The 19,575-nt window shown below is 33.0% G+C and overlaps 1 protein-coding gene across 5 annotated transcripts in view; it reads right to left on the reverse strand.

The window, feature by feature from the left end:
* The window catches only part of CADM2 (cell adhesion molecule 2), a 393,141-nt gene that overhangs the window by 43,843 nt on the left and 329,723 nt on the right, over positions 1-19,575 (reverse strand). For all 5 annotated transcript variants that reach the window (XR_015744336.1, XM_026700674.2, XM_087937496.1 and 2 more), the window contains 2 exons: positions 16,344-16,434; positions 684-862 (listed from right to left, as the gene is read on the reverse strand). Coding sequence is in view for 4 of the 5 variants with exons in the window: in XM_026700674.2 (XP_026556459.1) it covers positions 684-862; positions 16,344-16,434 (270 nt within the window). In the remaining variant the exon portion in view is untranslated. The remainder of the gene's footprint in view (positions 1-683; positions 863-16,343; positions 16,435-19,575) is intronic.

The following is a 19,575-nucleotide window of genomic DNA, read 5'->3' on the forward strand; positions in this document are numbered from 1 at the left end:
ACTTAGATAAAATATTAACTGAAAGCATGAAAATTAAACATTTTGTACATATTGCTTGTTCTTCACACTTTTTTTCTCAATACAGAAACACTGTATTGTATAGATCCACTGTATGGATCTATATTTTTTAAAAAAAATTGGGGTAAGGCCTGATTAAATAGAATCTGGGATATTCAGCTAATATCACAGGCAAGCAAAAAGATACCATGATCATTTTCTATATAAAACTCCTCATTGATAAACAACACTTTTGCAATTTTTTTTGAAGACATCCCATTTGAAGCACTAATTTATATTTTGTTCAGAAGTTACAATTAGGTCTCTTTCACCAGCCCTGTTTAAGCACCCACTAGACAGTCATCTGTCTTGGATATTTGAATTTGGATTTGTGTAGTCAATGGTGCAGAACTTGAAAGCCTGAATGGCAAATTTTGTTTATGATTTTTCTCTCTCTCAGTCATTTAATTTATGTATGAAAACTACTTCCGTCAACAATATAATCCATCCCTCTTTCTGTTACATACACTTATCAACTCCAAACAACATTTAATACTTTTCCAAGTTTATAACAGAACCAGCATAAATTTTAGAATGGTAATGTAAAAACATTTTTAAATAATCTAGATAAAATTTATTACAGCACATGTAGATATACAGTATCATATCAGTAATAAAGTACTCACCATGTATAATAAGAACATACTCTGCACTGTTTAGGCCAATAGAGTTTTCTGCTTCGCATCTGTAAGTACCATTGTCCGTTCTATTTAGGGGATTAATATGTAGCTCCCTACCATTGACAACCATTCTTTCTGGATCTGGTAATTCTCCACCATCCTTTGTCCATAATACTGGATCTGGTCTATAAAAAATATACATGATAAACTGTATTATTATTATTATTATTATTATTATTATTATTATTATTATTATTATTATTATCTCTTTTATTCATTAAACATGAAGCTCAATCAACTGAAAATTTAAAAATGTATCACAAATATCATTGACTGATGCTGATGGTTGATACGGGTTGCTTCGAGCAGCCTAGGTATCAACCAAGTATCTTCTTAAAATGTATGATGTTGTTATTATATTATTATTGTCATATATCATAAATGGTATAGTTGTTAAGGTGCTGGCTTTAGTCCCAATTTAGGCATGAAAGTCCTCATCTGGGTGACCTTTGGCCAGTCACTCTTTCTCAATCCAATCCACCCATAGAATTGTTGTGAGGAAAATTGGAGATGTAAAAAGTATTGCATTACTTTTAAGGCAGGATAGAAATCAACTGAATATTTATTTTATATACACATATACATATACATATACATACATACATACATACATACATACATACATACATACATACACACATACACTGAACTAACCCAACAGAGATACAGAAATATAAGAGCAAAAAGAGTCATTCTGAGTTAAGGCACCCAGAGAGAAAAAGGCACAAAAAGCCAGTCAATGATTTTAAGCTAATCCCTTTTTTGACAAAATAATCAAGACTTCCTCAGCCATAGGATGTTTGGTAAAATGACTACATCTATCTTTAAGGACAGTTGAATCTTGAAAGCTTGATAGACACTCATTTCTGTACCCTTGTTAATCACTGAAAGCACAAAGGCGGATTTTACTGATTGATTTGAATTCTGAGCACTTAAAGTTTCTATGTCCACATGAAGACTACAGTGGGCATAATTGTTTTAATATCCACAATTTCAGTGAAAGAGGACAATTTTAAAAAGTGAATGAGATCAAAGAAAAATGTAATAACAGGTCAATACTTCCCCCCATTGTTCTCACTATTTGCAGCTCTGGATGTTCTTGTGGGTCTATATGTATGATAGATCACCTTCTGTTCCAGTAGAATTGTTCTGTAATTTATTTTAAAATTACAAGAACTGAATACCTTTTATTATTAGAGATTGTCTCTCAGTTGTATGATGCACTGGGAATGTTATTTTTTTCAAGTAATTTTTAAAAAGATTATAATTACAAAAGTAAAAATTAAAAGAAAAACAGAAAGTAATAGTAAAAGGTGCAAAGCTAAAAAGTTGGAAAGAAAGAAAGAACAAAAGAAAGAAAGAAAGGTAAGACTATAACAAAAGAAATTAAAAAGAATATATAAAGACCCACCCTTCATCACAAGCATAAACAATATTAGTAACTGTTCACTTCTGTCAAATTACAACAAATTATGCCTTCTTTCCATATCCCCTCTCTTATCTATAAAGAAATCTGCAAAGCACCATCATTTTAGTGTTTTTGTCAGCAAAAATCCATAAAGTATCAGAAATGTCATATCTATTTTAGTCTTGATCAAATAAACCAACTTTACATTCCTTTCTTCCGACAATCTTAATCTTTAGTGCTTTCAAGCAATGTTAACACTGGAAAAGCATTTTATATCGATCATTCACATTCTTCAAAGGTTGTTATAAATAAATATTCAGATATAGTTTTTGGATGAACTCATTTTTCCCAATCAAAACCACAAAGAAAAAGATATTTTAAATCATATAATTCTCCATATTTTTATATTGAAAAGCTACTACTTTTTCAGAAACAATGTATAAATATGTCTTCACAATTTCATTTTGTTCATAATTAATTTTTAATATTAAAAAAACCCACCACATATACCCAGAAAAACCCTTGCAAATAGAGTTTAGAGGAATAAATGAGACCAGACATTATATCTATGTTTTATCATGTACTATTATGTGAGTTTTTTTATATTTATTTAACATGTATACATCGCTGCCCATCTCACTAAACATGACTCTTGACAGCATAATTTATTAAAAAATAAACAAAATCAAGATAAACACATGCTTTTAGGAAAAGGTACATCTAAACACAAAACAATCATTAAAATAGTAGAAAACAAGTACTTTAGTACACAATTCAGGTTCATAGTTTAATAACAGGATAAAATAATAACTTTTTAAAAACAATAATGCAGTCCTCAACTAATTAAGTCAATAGTCATGCTGACTTCACACATTGCTAAAAATTGAAGTGGGGTAAAAGCTACTGTAAAATTTAAATCATAAAGAAAATGAAAGTACATTGATTAGCAATTAAAATACCTACTGTGTTTTCCCGAAAATAAGACCCATCTTGAAAATAAACCCTAACTTGTTTTTTGGGTGAGCCTAATATAAACCCTATCCCAAAATAAGCCCAGGCATGCCAAGCATGAGAAGAGGCAGGCACATGGGTGTCAATGGTGTCCAGCAGCAGCAGCAGCCTACCGACCCCTTGTCGTAGCACAAATACTGGTAAGTCTGAGTGTAGGGGAAGAGGTGGGGGGGAGAAGACAGGTGATCTGGATATCCTGCACAGCTGCATGACTCACAGGAGGCTTGCCGGATGCTTGTGCTATGGACGTGGAGGCAGAGGCATGGAGAAGACATTTGATCCTGATTCCCTCCACAGGTGGGCTACAGGCAAGCTGAGATGGTGGGTCAGAGTGGGCAGCACATTGGGATCACTTCTGTTTCCACCTGGTTCTGCAGCATACTTTTTGCCCAGAGAGACACGAAGCTTTGTCTGCTTAGAAAGGGGATGCTTTGAAATGGAGCTAATTGCTCCTTTCCAAACCATTCCTTTTGCAAGCACATGAAGTTTTGAGTCTCTGTCATTTTCTTCTCTGGAAAAAAATTATGCTGCAGAACCAGGTGGACCACCCTTCTGTTCCACTGTCTGCTTCCCTGTGATCTCAATCAGGGCCAAGCTTTCAGCATTCCTCAGTCTTCACCTGCCCTGCAAGGAGGGCACAGAACTCTCACGAGGCAGGCAGCAGTATGGGCAGCCACTTGATGAACAGTATGGCATTTGCCATGGCCAAGAAGTGTTCCAGCAGCAGCTGGGCCAGAAGGCAGGGCGGGTGGAGGCCAGGGCATTCCAAGAGTTTGGCCCATTGCAGGCAAGCAGACAGGAAGGGGTGGGGCCAGTGGTAGCTGTGCTCCCAGTCCAATTGGCCCTCACACTTGATGCCTCCTGCACTTAGAAGAAAAAGAAAAAAAAGACCACCCCCAAAATAAGCCCAAATGCTTATTTTCAAATCCAAAAGAAAATAACACCGGGTCTTATTTTCAGGGAAACATGGTAATTACTGCTAGGTGTTGGTTTTTTGTTTTTCTGATGTGGTTTCATCTTTAAATTGAAGTTTGGATAGATATTTAATATCCAGAAGATCACTTTCAATGCAATACATACAGCATTTTAAATAAAATACATAGCTATTTTGAAGAAAGTGCAGATGATACATAACCCAGCAAACATTACGTTTTTATTTACATTTATAATCCATGATTACATTTCCCACAGTAATAATAAGAAATCAATTTTTAGTACTCAATAAATCTTTCAGATATGGTTTATGTTTATTTGCTTCCGAGTTCATACCTTTTTGTTTATGGCTCAATGTTCAAATAGGAGTACCTTCAAAAATGATGGATAACAGTCCCCTTCATCTTCTTTCAGATATTTTTCCCATGAAGCATTACAAATAACTCAAATTATATTTTAAATATGAAGTGTAAGTGAAACACAAACCATTTGATTCAACATTCTATTTTTAGTTAGGTCTTCTCCCATTATACTTTGTTTTATTTGGGAGAGATAACAGTGCATTCCAGTGCACAGAGTCAAAACAAACCAAACCAAACATTTTTTCTAAAAAAGGACACCAAGAACTATAAGAGGAAACTCACTTCTACAGTTCATAAGCCATGTGTAGCACATAGACTATGATCAATAGATTTCCCCCTATGACAGCATTTCCAAAATTTTAATCACACTATTTGGTACTAAAAAGCAACTGCAAGTTTTCATTCACTTTCTAAATGAAAAACTAAAGTAAATTAATAAAAGTAAATATTTCCCTAAACTATGAGAAAAAGAAAAGTCTGGCTTCAACTACATGTATTTTAGGAACACATTGACTCACAAGGTGAGGACACTGAGCTGACAATTGGCAGGTTTGAGTTCAAGACCCTGTTGCTGACCCAGCAATTTGAAAGGGTGACTGCAAGTAGATAAATGGGTACCACATTTGTGGGTAAGTTAAGAGAGTCATGAAGAGTCCCCAACGGGGCATCCCTTGGGCAATGGTAATGTCACTGTTAAATCCTTTCAACTTGGAAGAGTTTCAGTGGTTCCAACACAACTATAGTAGTAGTGTAGTACTAGTAACTATATGTATGATGAAGCTTTTCCCATTTTACATTTTTCTTTATCAATTCATTGCTTTGTATTCTGCAAGTTTTAATTTCTATCCCAAACACAGTAATGTTCAACCACCAAAAGCTGCCCATCTCTCATGTATAGGCAGTATTCCTATACTGATTTACCTCGTACTGCACTCAATTTCTAAGTAAACACAGACAAAATACTGCTAGACACAACATAACTAGAGAATAGAGTGTAATATAGAGATGGTCTTGAAGAAAATATGCTGTTATGAAAACTTAATCAGCTTAGTCCAGAAAGACAGGAAAGGATGAGGAACAAAATTGGCTCTCCTTTCTCCATTCCTCACTTTGGTTTAAAGATAGTGAAAAACTTTGTGAGGCTACCAAGATTCTGTATTATACCTTATAAAAACAAACTAGATTTCCAGTACTGCTTCTGGTGTCTGTTTCTTGATCTGATCTACTAAAAATGCTGACATCAGTCTTGAAAGCCTCATTATTCTCTATTTGGAAAAATATCAAACCTTTTCTTTGATTATATAGATGGTGTCAGATCCTTGGTACATTCCACTGTCTGTCAAACAACTTGCTGAAGTATTGTTGTAACATCAACATTAAATTGATATTCAAATAACTAACTTCCACACTGCCATAGTACAACTAACAATTATCCCTGACGTTTTTGGCATATGAAAACACTAGAAATTTTAAGTACATAACAATTCTTCTAAAACTGAGATGCCTTGCAGCACCTGATATGATGTATAACAAAAAAGTTTAGAAGTTAAGTAATTGGTTTTATATGTATCTATATCCTTAAACTAATCATGTTATATGCAAATATGCTGTAGAAATTTCTAATTGTGTGTGTACGTGCACACACATACATATCCATACATGAATAATTTGGGAAATAATTATTAATTAATTACTTATTAATTAGAAAATTAACAGTATTCAAGATTTCTTGAAAATGATTTTTTCTCTTATACAAAAAATATTTTAAAACAGCGTGCAAAATTCTGAGGAGAAAGAAATAAATTCATTTCAAATATAACAGTGTTTCAAAGTGCAAATAAGCATTTTCTGGTTAAAATAAGTGTTTCAATACTTCATTTATTATTTTACCTGTGCTGAATCTGATTATTCTGTCCTCTGGCTAACCTCCAAATCCAAAGCTAGAAGCTCAAGGGAAACTCTTATCTAGCAAACAGATGAGCTTTGAAGCCAATTTTGCACATGTAATTTAGCAGAAAACATTTATGTTCAAACTGTGCATTTCTGTTAAAATGCTGACTTAACTTATTTCTTTTAAAGTATAGAAGAATAGGTACTAAATTTAGCAGACAAAAATCTCCAATGATTTAAAACCAACTTTGTAAGACACATATTTTCTCATCTTCAGTTCACTCATAATTTCTCATCTTAATGGCCCCTTTGCACATTTCAATGAATTCTAAAAAGAAATATATAGATTAATTTATCAAATATAACATATGTTGTGAATACCGAATAATGGAAAGGCAAACTATTTTAAAACTACAAGAGATGTCCTGCATTATTTTAAAGTATTATACATGTTTTCTTACTCCTTAAAAAAAGGTGGCACTGATACAATATATGATATTGTGACATGACTACAAATAGCAGTTGAGGTCTCTGCAATTTTATAGTGCAGTTTTACCTTACAAAATCATACAGAGCTTAGATAGAAGAAGAATGAGAACAATGATGAGGTAAAATTCAAGAAAAAAAAGTTTTCTTTTCTGATACTCAACTACATTATGATATTCTTCATCAGCAGAAGCAGAATAATTGAAAAAAATGGAGCACTTTAATATCCCCAATTTCATTAGCATTAACAATGCAGCTCTCAATTAATTTCAGTAATTTGTAACCACCATTTGATGCACTCACTTGAATGTTTCATTACCATGATGCAGCTTACATTTGCATGTTTTTGGAACATATATATGTAATAACTTTACTAAACATTATTTACATATTATAAGAAGAGAAACTTTAGAATCATACAGAATTTTTATTTACTAAACTGCTAATAAATATAAAAGGCAGGCAGGCCTTGATTGTTACACATGTCCTTTAGGGAACGAGCATGCTGCAAAGGAAATACTAACCTAAATTTAAAACTATAACTGTTCCTTTATTCCTCCTGATTATATTGCAAATTGCTTTTAAATGTGAGTATAATTAAAAAGCTGACCAGCTAGTGCAAATTCAATGTGGGAAAAGGGACTGCCATGCAGTGAAGACAAGTTATGCCAAAGTGGCAAATCACCTCATATAAACAGCCACATAAAGCAATATTCCCAAATTGAATTTATCTACATTCTTCCTGCATTTTGTATTTGAAGCTTCTTATCTTCCAACATAAGACCGATTCATTTATCAATATTAAAAGGTATTTTTTTAAACAATCTTCTTAATTTTCTGAAGATAAATGCTAACAATCCAAAAATAGCAAAATCCAGGCAAACAGCCCAGTATATCAAATGAATCATGAATGAGATCAAGTTGACTTGAGTGTCAGATCAAAAAGATAAATCAGTGGTATGCTGCATAGGAAGTATGATCATATGCCAGGAAATCTGGAAATTAGTCAGTAGTCAAAAAATCAGGGCAAGACAAGCTAGGAACTTTGTCCAAAGTTAAAATAACTCATACATTAATTTTGGTCAGCAGGGTGTATGAATTCCTTACACGCTACAGTATGGGAATATTTTAATGTGGTAGTCATAAATTATTAAGCTTTTTTTAAGCCCATGTTTTAAATCCTCATCTATATTATACAAGTCTGGAAAGTAGATGGAAAAGGGAAGGGAGATGTTTTGGTGTGAATGTGGTAAAGCCTATATTAGTCATAGTTTGAAGATACTATGTAAGTAGAAGATCTAGTTCTTAAATGATTTGTTCATTTTCTCATTATTTCCATCTATATCTCTTATCAGGATTGAATTGCAGCCAAGAACAATAGATGAAGTCCACTCAGCCCCTCATATAGACGGTTGTCCCATATTTCTCCTCTTCAGGAAATAAGAAGGCATTCTGAAAGCAAGCACACATGCTTAATCCTTCTTATTTTTGATCTTACAGTAAATCCACACCCACTCACATCGCCTCCTTTTAAGTAAACATGAATAGGATTGTTATCACTACCAGTTTATTTTCCCCTAGTTGTCATGGTTACCTGAGTCTTACTTTATTGTCTTGAGTATTAATTGTTGTTGAAACAAAACCAGAGTTTCAATAAAGCAAATGACAAATAACAAAGCACTTAGGAATAGTTTCCTTGAAAAAAACAATGTGTACATGGTCACAACAATCTGGATAGTAGGAAAACACATCTGCCTTTCCTTGTCAAGCATTTAAAATCCAAACCATTTTAACATGAGAGATACTTTGGCATAGTGGTAAGATGCTGGCCTTGAAATAAAAACCTAGTAATAGCAACATTTTAAGTGTTACAATAAATTATTAAATCAGCACATCCCTGTCATATATGTGAGACAGTTTAAAAACAGAAAGTGCTGGTCAGGAATTATTTGTATTTGTAGAGATTATACATTTGTTTACATGACATTATGTACAACTAACAGTTGTTCAGGTTGCCTAGGTCTAGGAGGTGACCAGTTGCTGGGTTTATGCAATGATCCTGGCTCTTTAAGAGAAAGGATAGTTGTTTTAGCACTGAAGATGGTGGTGCATCCCCATTGCCCTCCAGAAACTGGATCCAAAGCATTTTTATAATTATCAACCCATCTCAAATTTGCATTTATTCAGGAAGTCTGTTGAGAAGGAAGTCAGACTATAGTTGCAGAGAAATGTGCAGGAAGCTGATTTTTTTTTTTTTTACTTAGGCCAGTGCTTAGTAGAGAGAAGCATTGTTTCACTTGCTGAAGACCTTTGAAGTGAAGCTGGGAAGGAGGTGATGTATCCATCATTTTAGACCTTGATCTCCTGGTGACTTTTGAAGCCCTCAACTATGTTATCTTTGTAGGCCAATAATGATATCTGACAATTGGAGGCACTGTAATATAGAAGTTTTTCTCTTTTCTCAAAGACCAGTTCCATTTAACGCTGTTGGGGCTAGAGGTACTTGATACTTATTTGTGTGATGAGAGTTCTCCTCCCCATTTAACATGTACATCAATATCAACATTGTTGAGGCTTCCAAATTAGTTTGGGCTTCCAAAATCTGGATCCCTACTCAAGATTGATAGTCAAACTGCAGATCATTTTGAATTCTCAGCTCCTATTTATTAAATTATTTTGTTTCTTCTAATTTTTATGAGATTACACCTAGTAGGAAAAGTTGTGGTTTCCTTTCAACTTTAAATTCCAGGATTTTTTGCATTATACTATGTATATATTTTCAGAATGTTGGGGGGGGGGGAATCTGTTGCATGTTCACTTCATATGATCAAATGTTTGTTCTGTTTCATGACATTTACAATATATGTTGATGTATAATTTCTATATCTTGGGTATTATCATACCAATGGAGATATATACTGTCTGTAAAACATTTTATAACATTTTTAAATTTAAAATGTATAGGTGGTGTTTGTTTTATTTTATTTATTAATATTCCCCTTTCTTCTTGAGATATGATTTTATCTTTCCAATGATTTGTAAATATGTCACCTATGGTATATTGAAGCCTTCACTAAATAGTCTTGCTGTGTTTTTAGCCTATTCATAGAATCTGATTAAACTATATTTGCATATGTAATTACATTTTTCTTGCTATAACTACTTCTTATATCAAGAAGCTAGAACTGAACCTGTCAGAGACACTATTATGTTTGTGCAATGTTATTCTATTATCACATTTTGTCTAATAATATCTCCTTTTAAGTTCTTATCCTGATTTGTATTACTATGAAATCCATTGGCTAAGTCAAGTCCTTCCAAAATTGCCATTCTGCTATTTGAAGATTTTTATTCTTCTGTTATTCATGGTGGGCAACTTGCTTTATGGTACAATTTCAAGTATGAAAGGGCAAGGCTGCCTTTTGGTTTGGAATTTTGTAGGATCTTTTTTTTTTTTATTTGACTCTAAATTATTTTCTGTTCCATTTGAATGTGGCACTAGGTTCTTGCTGTTCTTGTAAGATTCTCTCTGAAATTTGAATTGGTGTCATGTAAAATAAATAGTTAATTTGGATTTGTACAACTCATTTTCATAATTGCAATTTTTCTTCACAAAATTAATCTTATATTCTTTAACATTTAAAGGTTTCTCTTAATCTCTTGTCATAAATTAACATAATTATTTTGATATGTTTGTTGATTATCAGGTGCAAACCAAGATATTCCACTGAGTGAACTGATAAGCCTGATTCTTCTTACCCCCTCCAAAAAACAAAAAAACCTTCATTAATTAGAAATATAAAGATTTTTGTTTTCTGAACATTTGATTTTATATGCAGAATATTGTCCATAACTATGAATTATTTACAGTAACTGTTTTACTTTGTGATTCTATTATAGTTAATACTACATTACCAACATAGTATTTAAACTTATATTTCTGTCCATAAATTTATCATCTTGGATTTTTTTCTGCCAGTATTTCCAGCACAACGATAAGTAGTAAAGGAGAGAATAGATATGTTTCTTTGTTCCTTACTGATTTGAAAATATTCAGAGAAATTATGATGCCATTAGCTATGACCTTTGCTTTGTGCCATAGATATATACTTTTAACCCAAGCTAGAAATTCCTTTTTGAGGTTCATTTCAGTTGGTACTACAGCATGAAGTGCTGCTGCAAATAGTTAAAGGAATTTTTCACATCCAAGAAAATCTGTACAGTTTCTTTCTTCTTTTTTAAAAATATGTCTTCTATTTTGTTGATTACTTACTTTTCTGTAGCCTAGACAATAGGGTGAAATAAATGAATAAAAAAGAAATGAAAACAATACAATACACCCTGATATTGTATATGTATTGAATGTTCAATTGCCTGCCAGTTTGAACTAAGTTCAATAAGCTTGGAAAATATCAGATTGGGAAAAGGCTGGCTTGGAAAAGAGTTAGCTCCCATTATCAGTTCTTCACTTTCTAGTGAAGTTTACTGAATAACCTGTAGTAATCTGTATGTTTAACAAATAGCAGATTCCATAATCATAACTGTAATAATAATAACAATAATAATAGTAATAGTAATACTTGTACACAGTTGCTTGAAAAAAAGCAGGCTAAAGAATAAAAAAGATTTATAAACCATAATCTTTGGCAATAGTTCCAAAATCTCTTCCTATAACTATTGTTTTTTAAAAAGCATTTTGTATTATAAGATTAAGCTCTAGGCATGAAAAATTGGTTTTATAAATATGTTCCAAATTAGTGTATTTATATGTTTTCCTAAAAACTGAATGCCTAAAGTTACCTTTGGTTATATTTCTCAATTCTTCATTTCTTATGAAACAGAAATTAGCTTATTGCATTGAATGTCACCATAGACAATATAACTTACTCAATGTAATAAATATAAAATGTATGTATTTTATATTTTGCCTTATGTCTGATGTTTGTCCTTAATATTTATATTAAAATAATTTGTTAACCACATCAAAAATAAACTGATTTATTCTCTTTCTTGTAATATTGCCTTCTAACATGAATGATCTGACTTGAGTTCTTGATTCCAAAATATTTTTCTCATTTATTTATTTTTTTCTCATATTAATCTTTAGATTGGGAAATATTTTATTATTATACCTGGTTTAAAATTTAAATGAAATAATGAAAAATCTATATGGACTCCTACTATGGATCTGTCTTTATATGAAGAGACAATTAGCATCTGCCCTGTTAACAGTTAGTATGAAGAAAATATATTTCTGTACTGTAATGCTTTTTATATGCCAAATTTTAACCTTTTTTATTTAGTGATTTTATCTATCTTGTTATCTCCAGAATCTCCTTTGCTTATAAATCTGATATATTGGCAGGAAAGATCTAAAAGTTGGGGAATGCATTTGAACTTCCTGCCAACACTCACTATTGTGATAGTTAAGAAATCTATATGTTGGCATAGGAACTCTTGAAGTCATTAATGTTTAATCTCCTTCTGTTCCTTAATTAAATCACTAGGCAACACTGTATGACATTAGTTGGTCATTAGGAAGACTGAACTTTTGAATCTCTTTTAAAAGATGTACTGTGTAATCAACCTAAATTTAGCGTTATATGTAGAGGTTATTATTTTTTGTTTTAATTTGAAAGTTCATTTGAAAATCACTTTATTTTGCCTGGATCTTTTTTTTAAAGATAGTGATACTTTTAGAATTTTCAAACTCATAATTTCTATGCAGATATTTACGATAGTTCTCCAATGTTGAATTACTGTGATATGTGAGAAGCTCAAACTGGATATTTGAAGAATTCTGAAAAAAATGAAAGGGGCTAGAATATATATTTTGTCCATTTTTAAAAATGACATCCAAGATAAACAGCTTTTAAGATTAACATAGTCTGACTGGCTCTAAGTTTGCATTTTTTTAACCCTGGAATTCAAGATGATTTCCAAAGTTGGGAGCTATCAGATAAATATCTGTTATCTAGTTTTCCCAGCATCTTGATGTTCTTCCAGCAGTTGACCTCAGAGGCAGAGTGAGTTATTTGGTAGCTTATAGGAACTGGAGACAAGCTAACAGAACTATGTTGTTTTTGAATCTGGCAAACTGGTTTCTCTCATTGGTATATCATGGAATCCAAGAAAGCTGGGCAAATTTCTGATTAGTCCTTTTTGATAAAATTCCAACAGAACCAGTTCCTGATTATCCCTAAACTAGATTGCTGATTGGATTTCTGCATGGGTAGACTTCTAATTGGTTTATTTTGAAGGGCTTCATGGCTTGTCTTTGAGCCAGATATCTGTGAGGTGTTCGGGCTGATGAAGCTGCGGAGTACACTTTTTGATCAGTTAAGACCAGTATAGCATAAAGCTGGGAATCATATTTTATTGATTTTTAAATTGTCCTTCCTGTTGAATTTTTAAAATGTTTACAGGTATCAATAATTTCTCTATGTAATCACACATGGTAATGGCATTTAGGTTATTTCTCTACTACTGTTCCAATAAGGTCTGTGAGATTTTAATGTAAGGTATAAACACATTTCCTGTTAGAAATGGTTTGTCTTTCAATGTTTTTTTATAATTGCTAGATTGCATATGCACCTGATCTCATTAGCTTGTAGAGCATTACAAATTCTAGAATAGTATATTTCAAAAGAGTTACTGCTAAATATAAGTAACCTTGCAATTCAAAAATATCAGATTTCAAATACACCTTTTAAAATTCCAAATCTAGTTGGAAATGTTAGAAACTTTCTTTTCTTTATGGATTTATTCAGATCGTGGTTGTGGAGGCAAGGGGGAAGGGAAACAACATGAACCCCATCTCCTTTGCACTTCCATTGCAATATTATATGCAAATACTAGATGGTAAAACTTGTATTGTGATCTTACAACATGTGAGACCTTTCAAGGTAGGCCAAACCAAGAAAAATATATTGGAGGAACCCCTGCAACTGATTTTATTGTCATAGGGTGGAAGCTTGTAGAGCTTTTCTCTGCCCCACCTATAATACAGAATCAAGACTTGATTATTTTGATCAGGACTGAGATATTTACTGCCTATTATCTGCTTATTGCTTCTCCATTCCTTTGCTAGATTAACTCTGCCTTTCTCTAAGCCATACTTCTGTCATTTTAATGAAACCTCTGTACATGCCCATGACTGTGATGTCAAGGAGGTCCTTTCCAGTGTTTTGCAACAGCATAGGTCAAGGTCAATAAATCTTTATCTTACCATCTTTCCAGTATCCATCTCAATTTCTTTTCTTTTCCCAGATGCTAAATCAGAACCACAGAAAATCTCTTATCTCCAGTTTTTTTGAAGGCAAGTTTTATAATTAATTGCCTTTTTTCTTATTACTTCACAATTAAAAAATGATTTCTATGTAGTTTGCCTTAAAAGGTCACTGTGATAATTACATCTCAAAATTACAATTAAAAGATTCCACTCCCCCCACAGGAATTAGGTGTGCAGTTGAGTTGACTAGTTTTGAGGACTTTTAAAATTATAGTTATTATATTGTGACTGTGTGCAGAATTAACCAATTACATTCAAACTGATTGTAGATCATATCAGTATACATCTGCCATCAATTAAACTGATTGATCAAAACCATGTAAAGCTCATCTATTATAGTAAGATTTTTCTGACATTTAGTCAGTTACACCAAAAGCCATAATCTGCAAAGAACTTACAAAGCATCAAAGGGATTTCATTGTTGGAAAGTATTATTCAGGAGAAGGGTACAAAACAATTTCCAAGGCATTGGATAAACCATGGAATACAGTGAAGATAGTCATCAACACATGGAGACAAAAGGGCACAACAGTGACATTGCCAAGAACTGGATGTTCCTTTAAAATTGATGAAAATACAAAAAGAGAACTGGTTCGGAAGACTGCCAAGATGCCTATAGCAATATTAAAGGAGCTTCAGGAATTTCTGGCAAGTACTAGATGTGTACTACATGGGATGGCAATCTTCCATATTCTTCATATGTCTGGGTTGTAAGGTAGGGTTGCAGGATGGAAGCCTTTTCTTACAACATCCAAGCCCAGTTACTTTTTGTAAAAAACTGCATCAAGTCTGACAAAAATATTGGAAAAAATGTGTTATGGTATGATGAGTCCAAAGATGAACTTTTCAGACACAATTCCAAAAGGTATGTTTGGGACAAAAACAGCACTACACATTACTAATAGTACACTATATCCACCGTGAAGCATGGTAGTGACAGCATTAGGCTTTGGGATTGCTTTTCTTCAGCTAGAACTGCTGTTTTAGTCAAAGAGGACCTGACCTGGGGTACCCATATTGCAGTCTTGGTCAAAAGAGCCCAGCAGAGATTATACTACCTGAGGCTTCTCAGAAAACAACAACTGAATGAGAAACCGCTGGTGACCTTCTACCGCTGCACCACAGAGAGCATTTTAACATACTGCACCTCTGTATGGTTTGCCATTTGCACAGTGGCAGATAGGAAAGCACTTCAGAGGGTTAATGTCATTGCCCAGATCATTGGTTGCCCTCTCCCCTCTTTGGAAGAGCTTTATAGCTCCCGCTGCCTTAAGAAAGTTCAAAACATTCTCAAAGATCCCTCTCATCCTGGGCACCCTTTTTTTGAACTATTACCCTCTGGCAGATGGTACAGAATAATAAAAACAAGGACAAGTAGGCTGAAAAACAGCTTCTATCCCAGGGCAGTAGCTCTTTTGAATTCTGCTGTATAGTGCAGTGTTGGTGTGGTGTCGGGGGTTTCCAGTTCAATGTGTGAAGGGTGAAGGATGTGTGTTTGTGTTTATTTTCATGGTCATGGTCATGATGTACACTGAAGATGGTGTTTGATTTCGTTGTAGAAGGTGCAATGACAATAAAGTAAAACTAAACTAGAACGTGATCATTTGAATTATTTCTTACAATGGTAGGTGGATATAATAGTGTTCATATTTACTTAGTAGTAAATTATACATCAATTTTAAAATATATACAGAATGAATTTAACATTTGTTTGTAAAGAAATAAACATTCCAAGTTAACTTCAAATATATTCACCTTCAGTCCCTTAATGCTATTTTAAAATTGGGAGAGTTGAAAGATATTTGCATACATCAGTAAATTTCCAATTACCATATAAATGACAACTGAAAGAAACAGAGGTTCAACACTTTAGTTAAAAAAAGTGTTGATTTTAGAAGCTTTTTATCAGATGTGTGTGAGAATATGTACCCATCATCAGTCTGATGATATGAACAGCAAATATGCCTGCGATTCTTTCAGGTTGAAATAGCTTTCTTTAAAAAAAATGCACAGCAGGAATCCTTTCCCAAGACTAAAATAAATGACAAAGTATAAGACCAGTCTTCCATAGGCATTTAATGAAGACATGCTTCAAGGATTTTCTGTAGTAGAGATCATTTTACACCCCAGGACAAAAGAAAAACAGTACAGCTTTGCAGTCAGAAGCTGCAATCAAAGGAGAATAAAGAAAATAACAAAAACATATCACTTGTTAAATCACTTACAATGGCTTTCCTTTGGATTCACAAATCAAAGTTATAGATAATCCTTCTTCTGGCCACAATGTGGAAGGTATTATTTTAACTGAAGGAATATCTGGAAAATAATATTTATAAAATCAGATTAAAATTGTATAAACATTGCAAACTGTGCAAATTATGAAAGCAACATCAACATTCACTTGTGGATGAGGTAACCTTGGAATTTGTTCAAGCTACGATTATGAATTCAGGTGGTTGTATGAATCTGTACATAGTACATATTTTTAGCAATGAACAGGACAGCATGGCAATATGGGATTGCCATTACAATACGACAATAAATATACAGAGAAAAGTATGGTCTAAAGTAGATCTTATAGAATATCTTACATCCACAAGGCAGGGAGTTATGCAACAGTAAATTTGACCCAATGACAAGTTGGAACATTTGTAAAATTGTACATGAATAATCCTAGCCTTGTTATGTCAGTTAGAATTATTTCCTGCATCATCTCTCTTCCTATGGAAATTTTGCTGTTTGGTTCAAAACCAATGGACTTTCCTTAGTACATTGTACATCAGGGGTGTCAAATTTGCATTGTCATGGCTGTCACATGATGTGTCATGACTTTTTTCCCCTTCACTAAACCTGATGTGGGCATAGCCAGCATGTGATGCATCCGGCTCATGGGCCACGAGTTTGACAGCCCTGTTGTATACGAAATTTTAAAACTACAAACGACAAACCTAACATATATGCAGTACTAGTTTTATATATAAAGATAGATAGATAGATAGATAGATAGATAGATAGATTGATCGATCTTTGGTTATTCGGGTTTTCTCCCGCGTAAAATTGGAAGCATCTGGGCAACATTTCAATGAAGTCTCATTCATCATCTTCAGGCTTGTGTCTTTGGCTCTGTGCTTCTCAGAGCTTCTCTCTGAGCTTCTCTCTGAGAAGCACAGAGCCGAAGACACAAGCCTGAAGATGATGAATGAGATTTCATTGAAACGTTGCAGATACTTCCAATTTTATGCAGGAGAAAACCCGAATAACCAAAGATCCACATACAAATACCCGTGAGAACCTCAGAATATATATATATATACACACACACACACACACATACATTTTCTTTTGATTTTGTATTTGATATTCATTTTTTAAAAATTAGTGATACTTCTTTCACAGCTCCTGCATATTTTTATATGGAAGAACAGCTTTCATTAGTTCTTCACACTAATGATTGTAGTAAAATCCACTTCTTGCAATGACCTTGCTTTGACCTGTTTACCAGCTAAACTACAAAAACAGTATTTAATTAGCCCATCAGTTTATGTTCTTATACACATGACTGGCTTTATTAGAGAAATCTATAACCAAAATGCCTGATGCCAGTCACTCAGCAATAGTTGCTCCATCCATTCCTTAGTAGCCCTTTCATGCATATTTTATTCATGCCTGAAAAGGGCTTGATGCTTGAACATAGCACTTGCATTTTAATTTTGTAAAGGTCTGGCAGTGGGAAATGGTGAAATCTTAGATTAGAATCTAAAAGAATATACTAAAAATATTCTTTTTCAGTAGGCCAATAGTGCTCAGTACATTTTTGAGAATGTGAAAAGAGTTAAAACAAATTGTTCCTCAAATGCAAACATATTCAATAAACAATTTGTAAAGAAATTTATATAAATTGTATTTTTGTTATACAGTATGGAAAAAGAATGGAACCTATGCAGAAGCAAGGCATGCAACATTACATTTATATCTTTCTATCTTTTCTTTCTTAACACAATCACAGATTATATGGATTTTCCATAGAAGGCCCAACAGGATTGGCTTTGCATTAGGTAAAATATCTATGCTTCAGGGAAAGGAAGAAAAATATCTAATCATTCTTATCTTTCTGAGTGGATAAATTTATGTTGATAGTTCGACTAAATGAATGGACTAAATGAGTATTCTCAGTTATGTCTATCAGGCTGACGGACACTAAAACATCATTCATTTTAAGTGATCATATTTGTCATCTTACTCTGTAAACTCATGCGAAATGGCAGTTATAGAGTTACTCACATGGCTCCTACACCATAATAGAAACCATACATTGTTTTAAAATTATACAATTAATTTGAGGTTTAGCAGTAGTTTAGTCATGACATAAAGATATATAAAGCTAATAAAAGTGCAGCAAATATACACAATTTTCATTTCTCAAAATAAAATATCTGTATAAGTAAATTTGCATTCTAATTAAATCAATGATGCAATGTAGTTATTTATATTTATTTAGCCTAAAGTGGGAAACTCTGTTCAAAACCAAACTATGTAGCAGGTGAATAATAAACTATATGAAATGAATGCAACCAGCATCTAATCCTGAATCAATTTACTTGGAATAGTTATAACTGTGGTAGGATGTAGTGTTTGAAAATCATATGATAAATGACTTAAACCAACTAAGTGAATGGAAAAATGAACAAATGATCCTGAAAGATGGAAGAACAACCCACACGCTACAATTATACATTTTAAAAATATTGTTTCCTGCATTCTAATCTTCATACAAAAACCTTGCTTATTAATAAAGTGTGAGTGCACATTATAAAAACTAAATTTAGTTCTTAGAAATAATATGAATTGGTGAATTCAATTAGATACTTTCAAAAAGGTAATATCTTTAATCTCTTTGTTATCAGCTTTCCAAATACTTATTTGAATGCTGAAAACGGTTAACTATATTTCTGCTCTCTCTCCTATACGGCTCTTGAGTATGAAAGCTTAGATCTATAGACACTGAGAAAGTGTAGTTGTATGAAGAGACAAAGAGAGAGAAGGAAGAAAAAGGAGATTTTCTTGTATATGATCTGAAAGATCTCCCGAAGCTTTCAAAAGCTGTGGGAGGAGAAGTATTGAACAAAAATAACTACGTTTAATTGGATGTATTCTGCAGAATTGCAACATAAATGTCCTTAAAAGTTCACACAGAGATCTTTCTGTTTCTGTGGATTATAAGTAAACTGATTAAACTAACATCCTAAAAATAATTTATATATATATATATATATATATATATATATATATATATAGATAGATAGATAGAGAGAGAGAGAGAGAGAGAGAGAGAGAGAGAGAGAGAGAGAGAGAGAGAGAGAGCAGTTCAGAAAAGTCTTGGGAGTTAAGATTTGGTCACCAGATTCCTAATAATTTAATGAATTGGGATGAGCTAATAATTGAACTGATTATTGTATT

Source organism: Pseudonaja textilis, chromosome 7, assembly GCF_049901715.1.
Source record: "Pseudonaja textilis isolate UNSWEBS1 chromosome 7, rPseTex1.2, whole genome shotgun sequence".
In the NCBI taxonomy this organism is placed as follows: domain Eukaryota; kingdom Metazoa; phylum Chordata; class Lepidosauria; order Squamata; family Elapidae; genus Pseudonaja; species Pseudonaja textilis.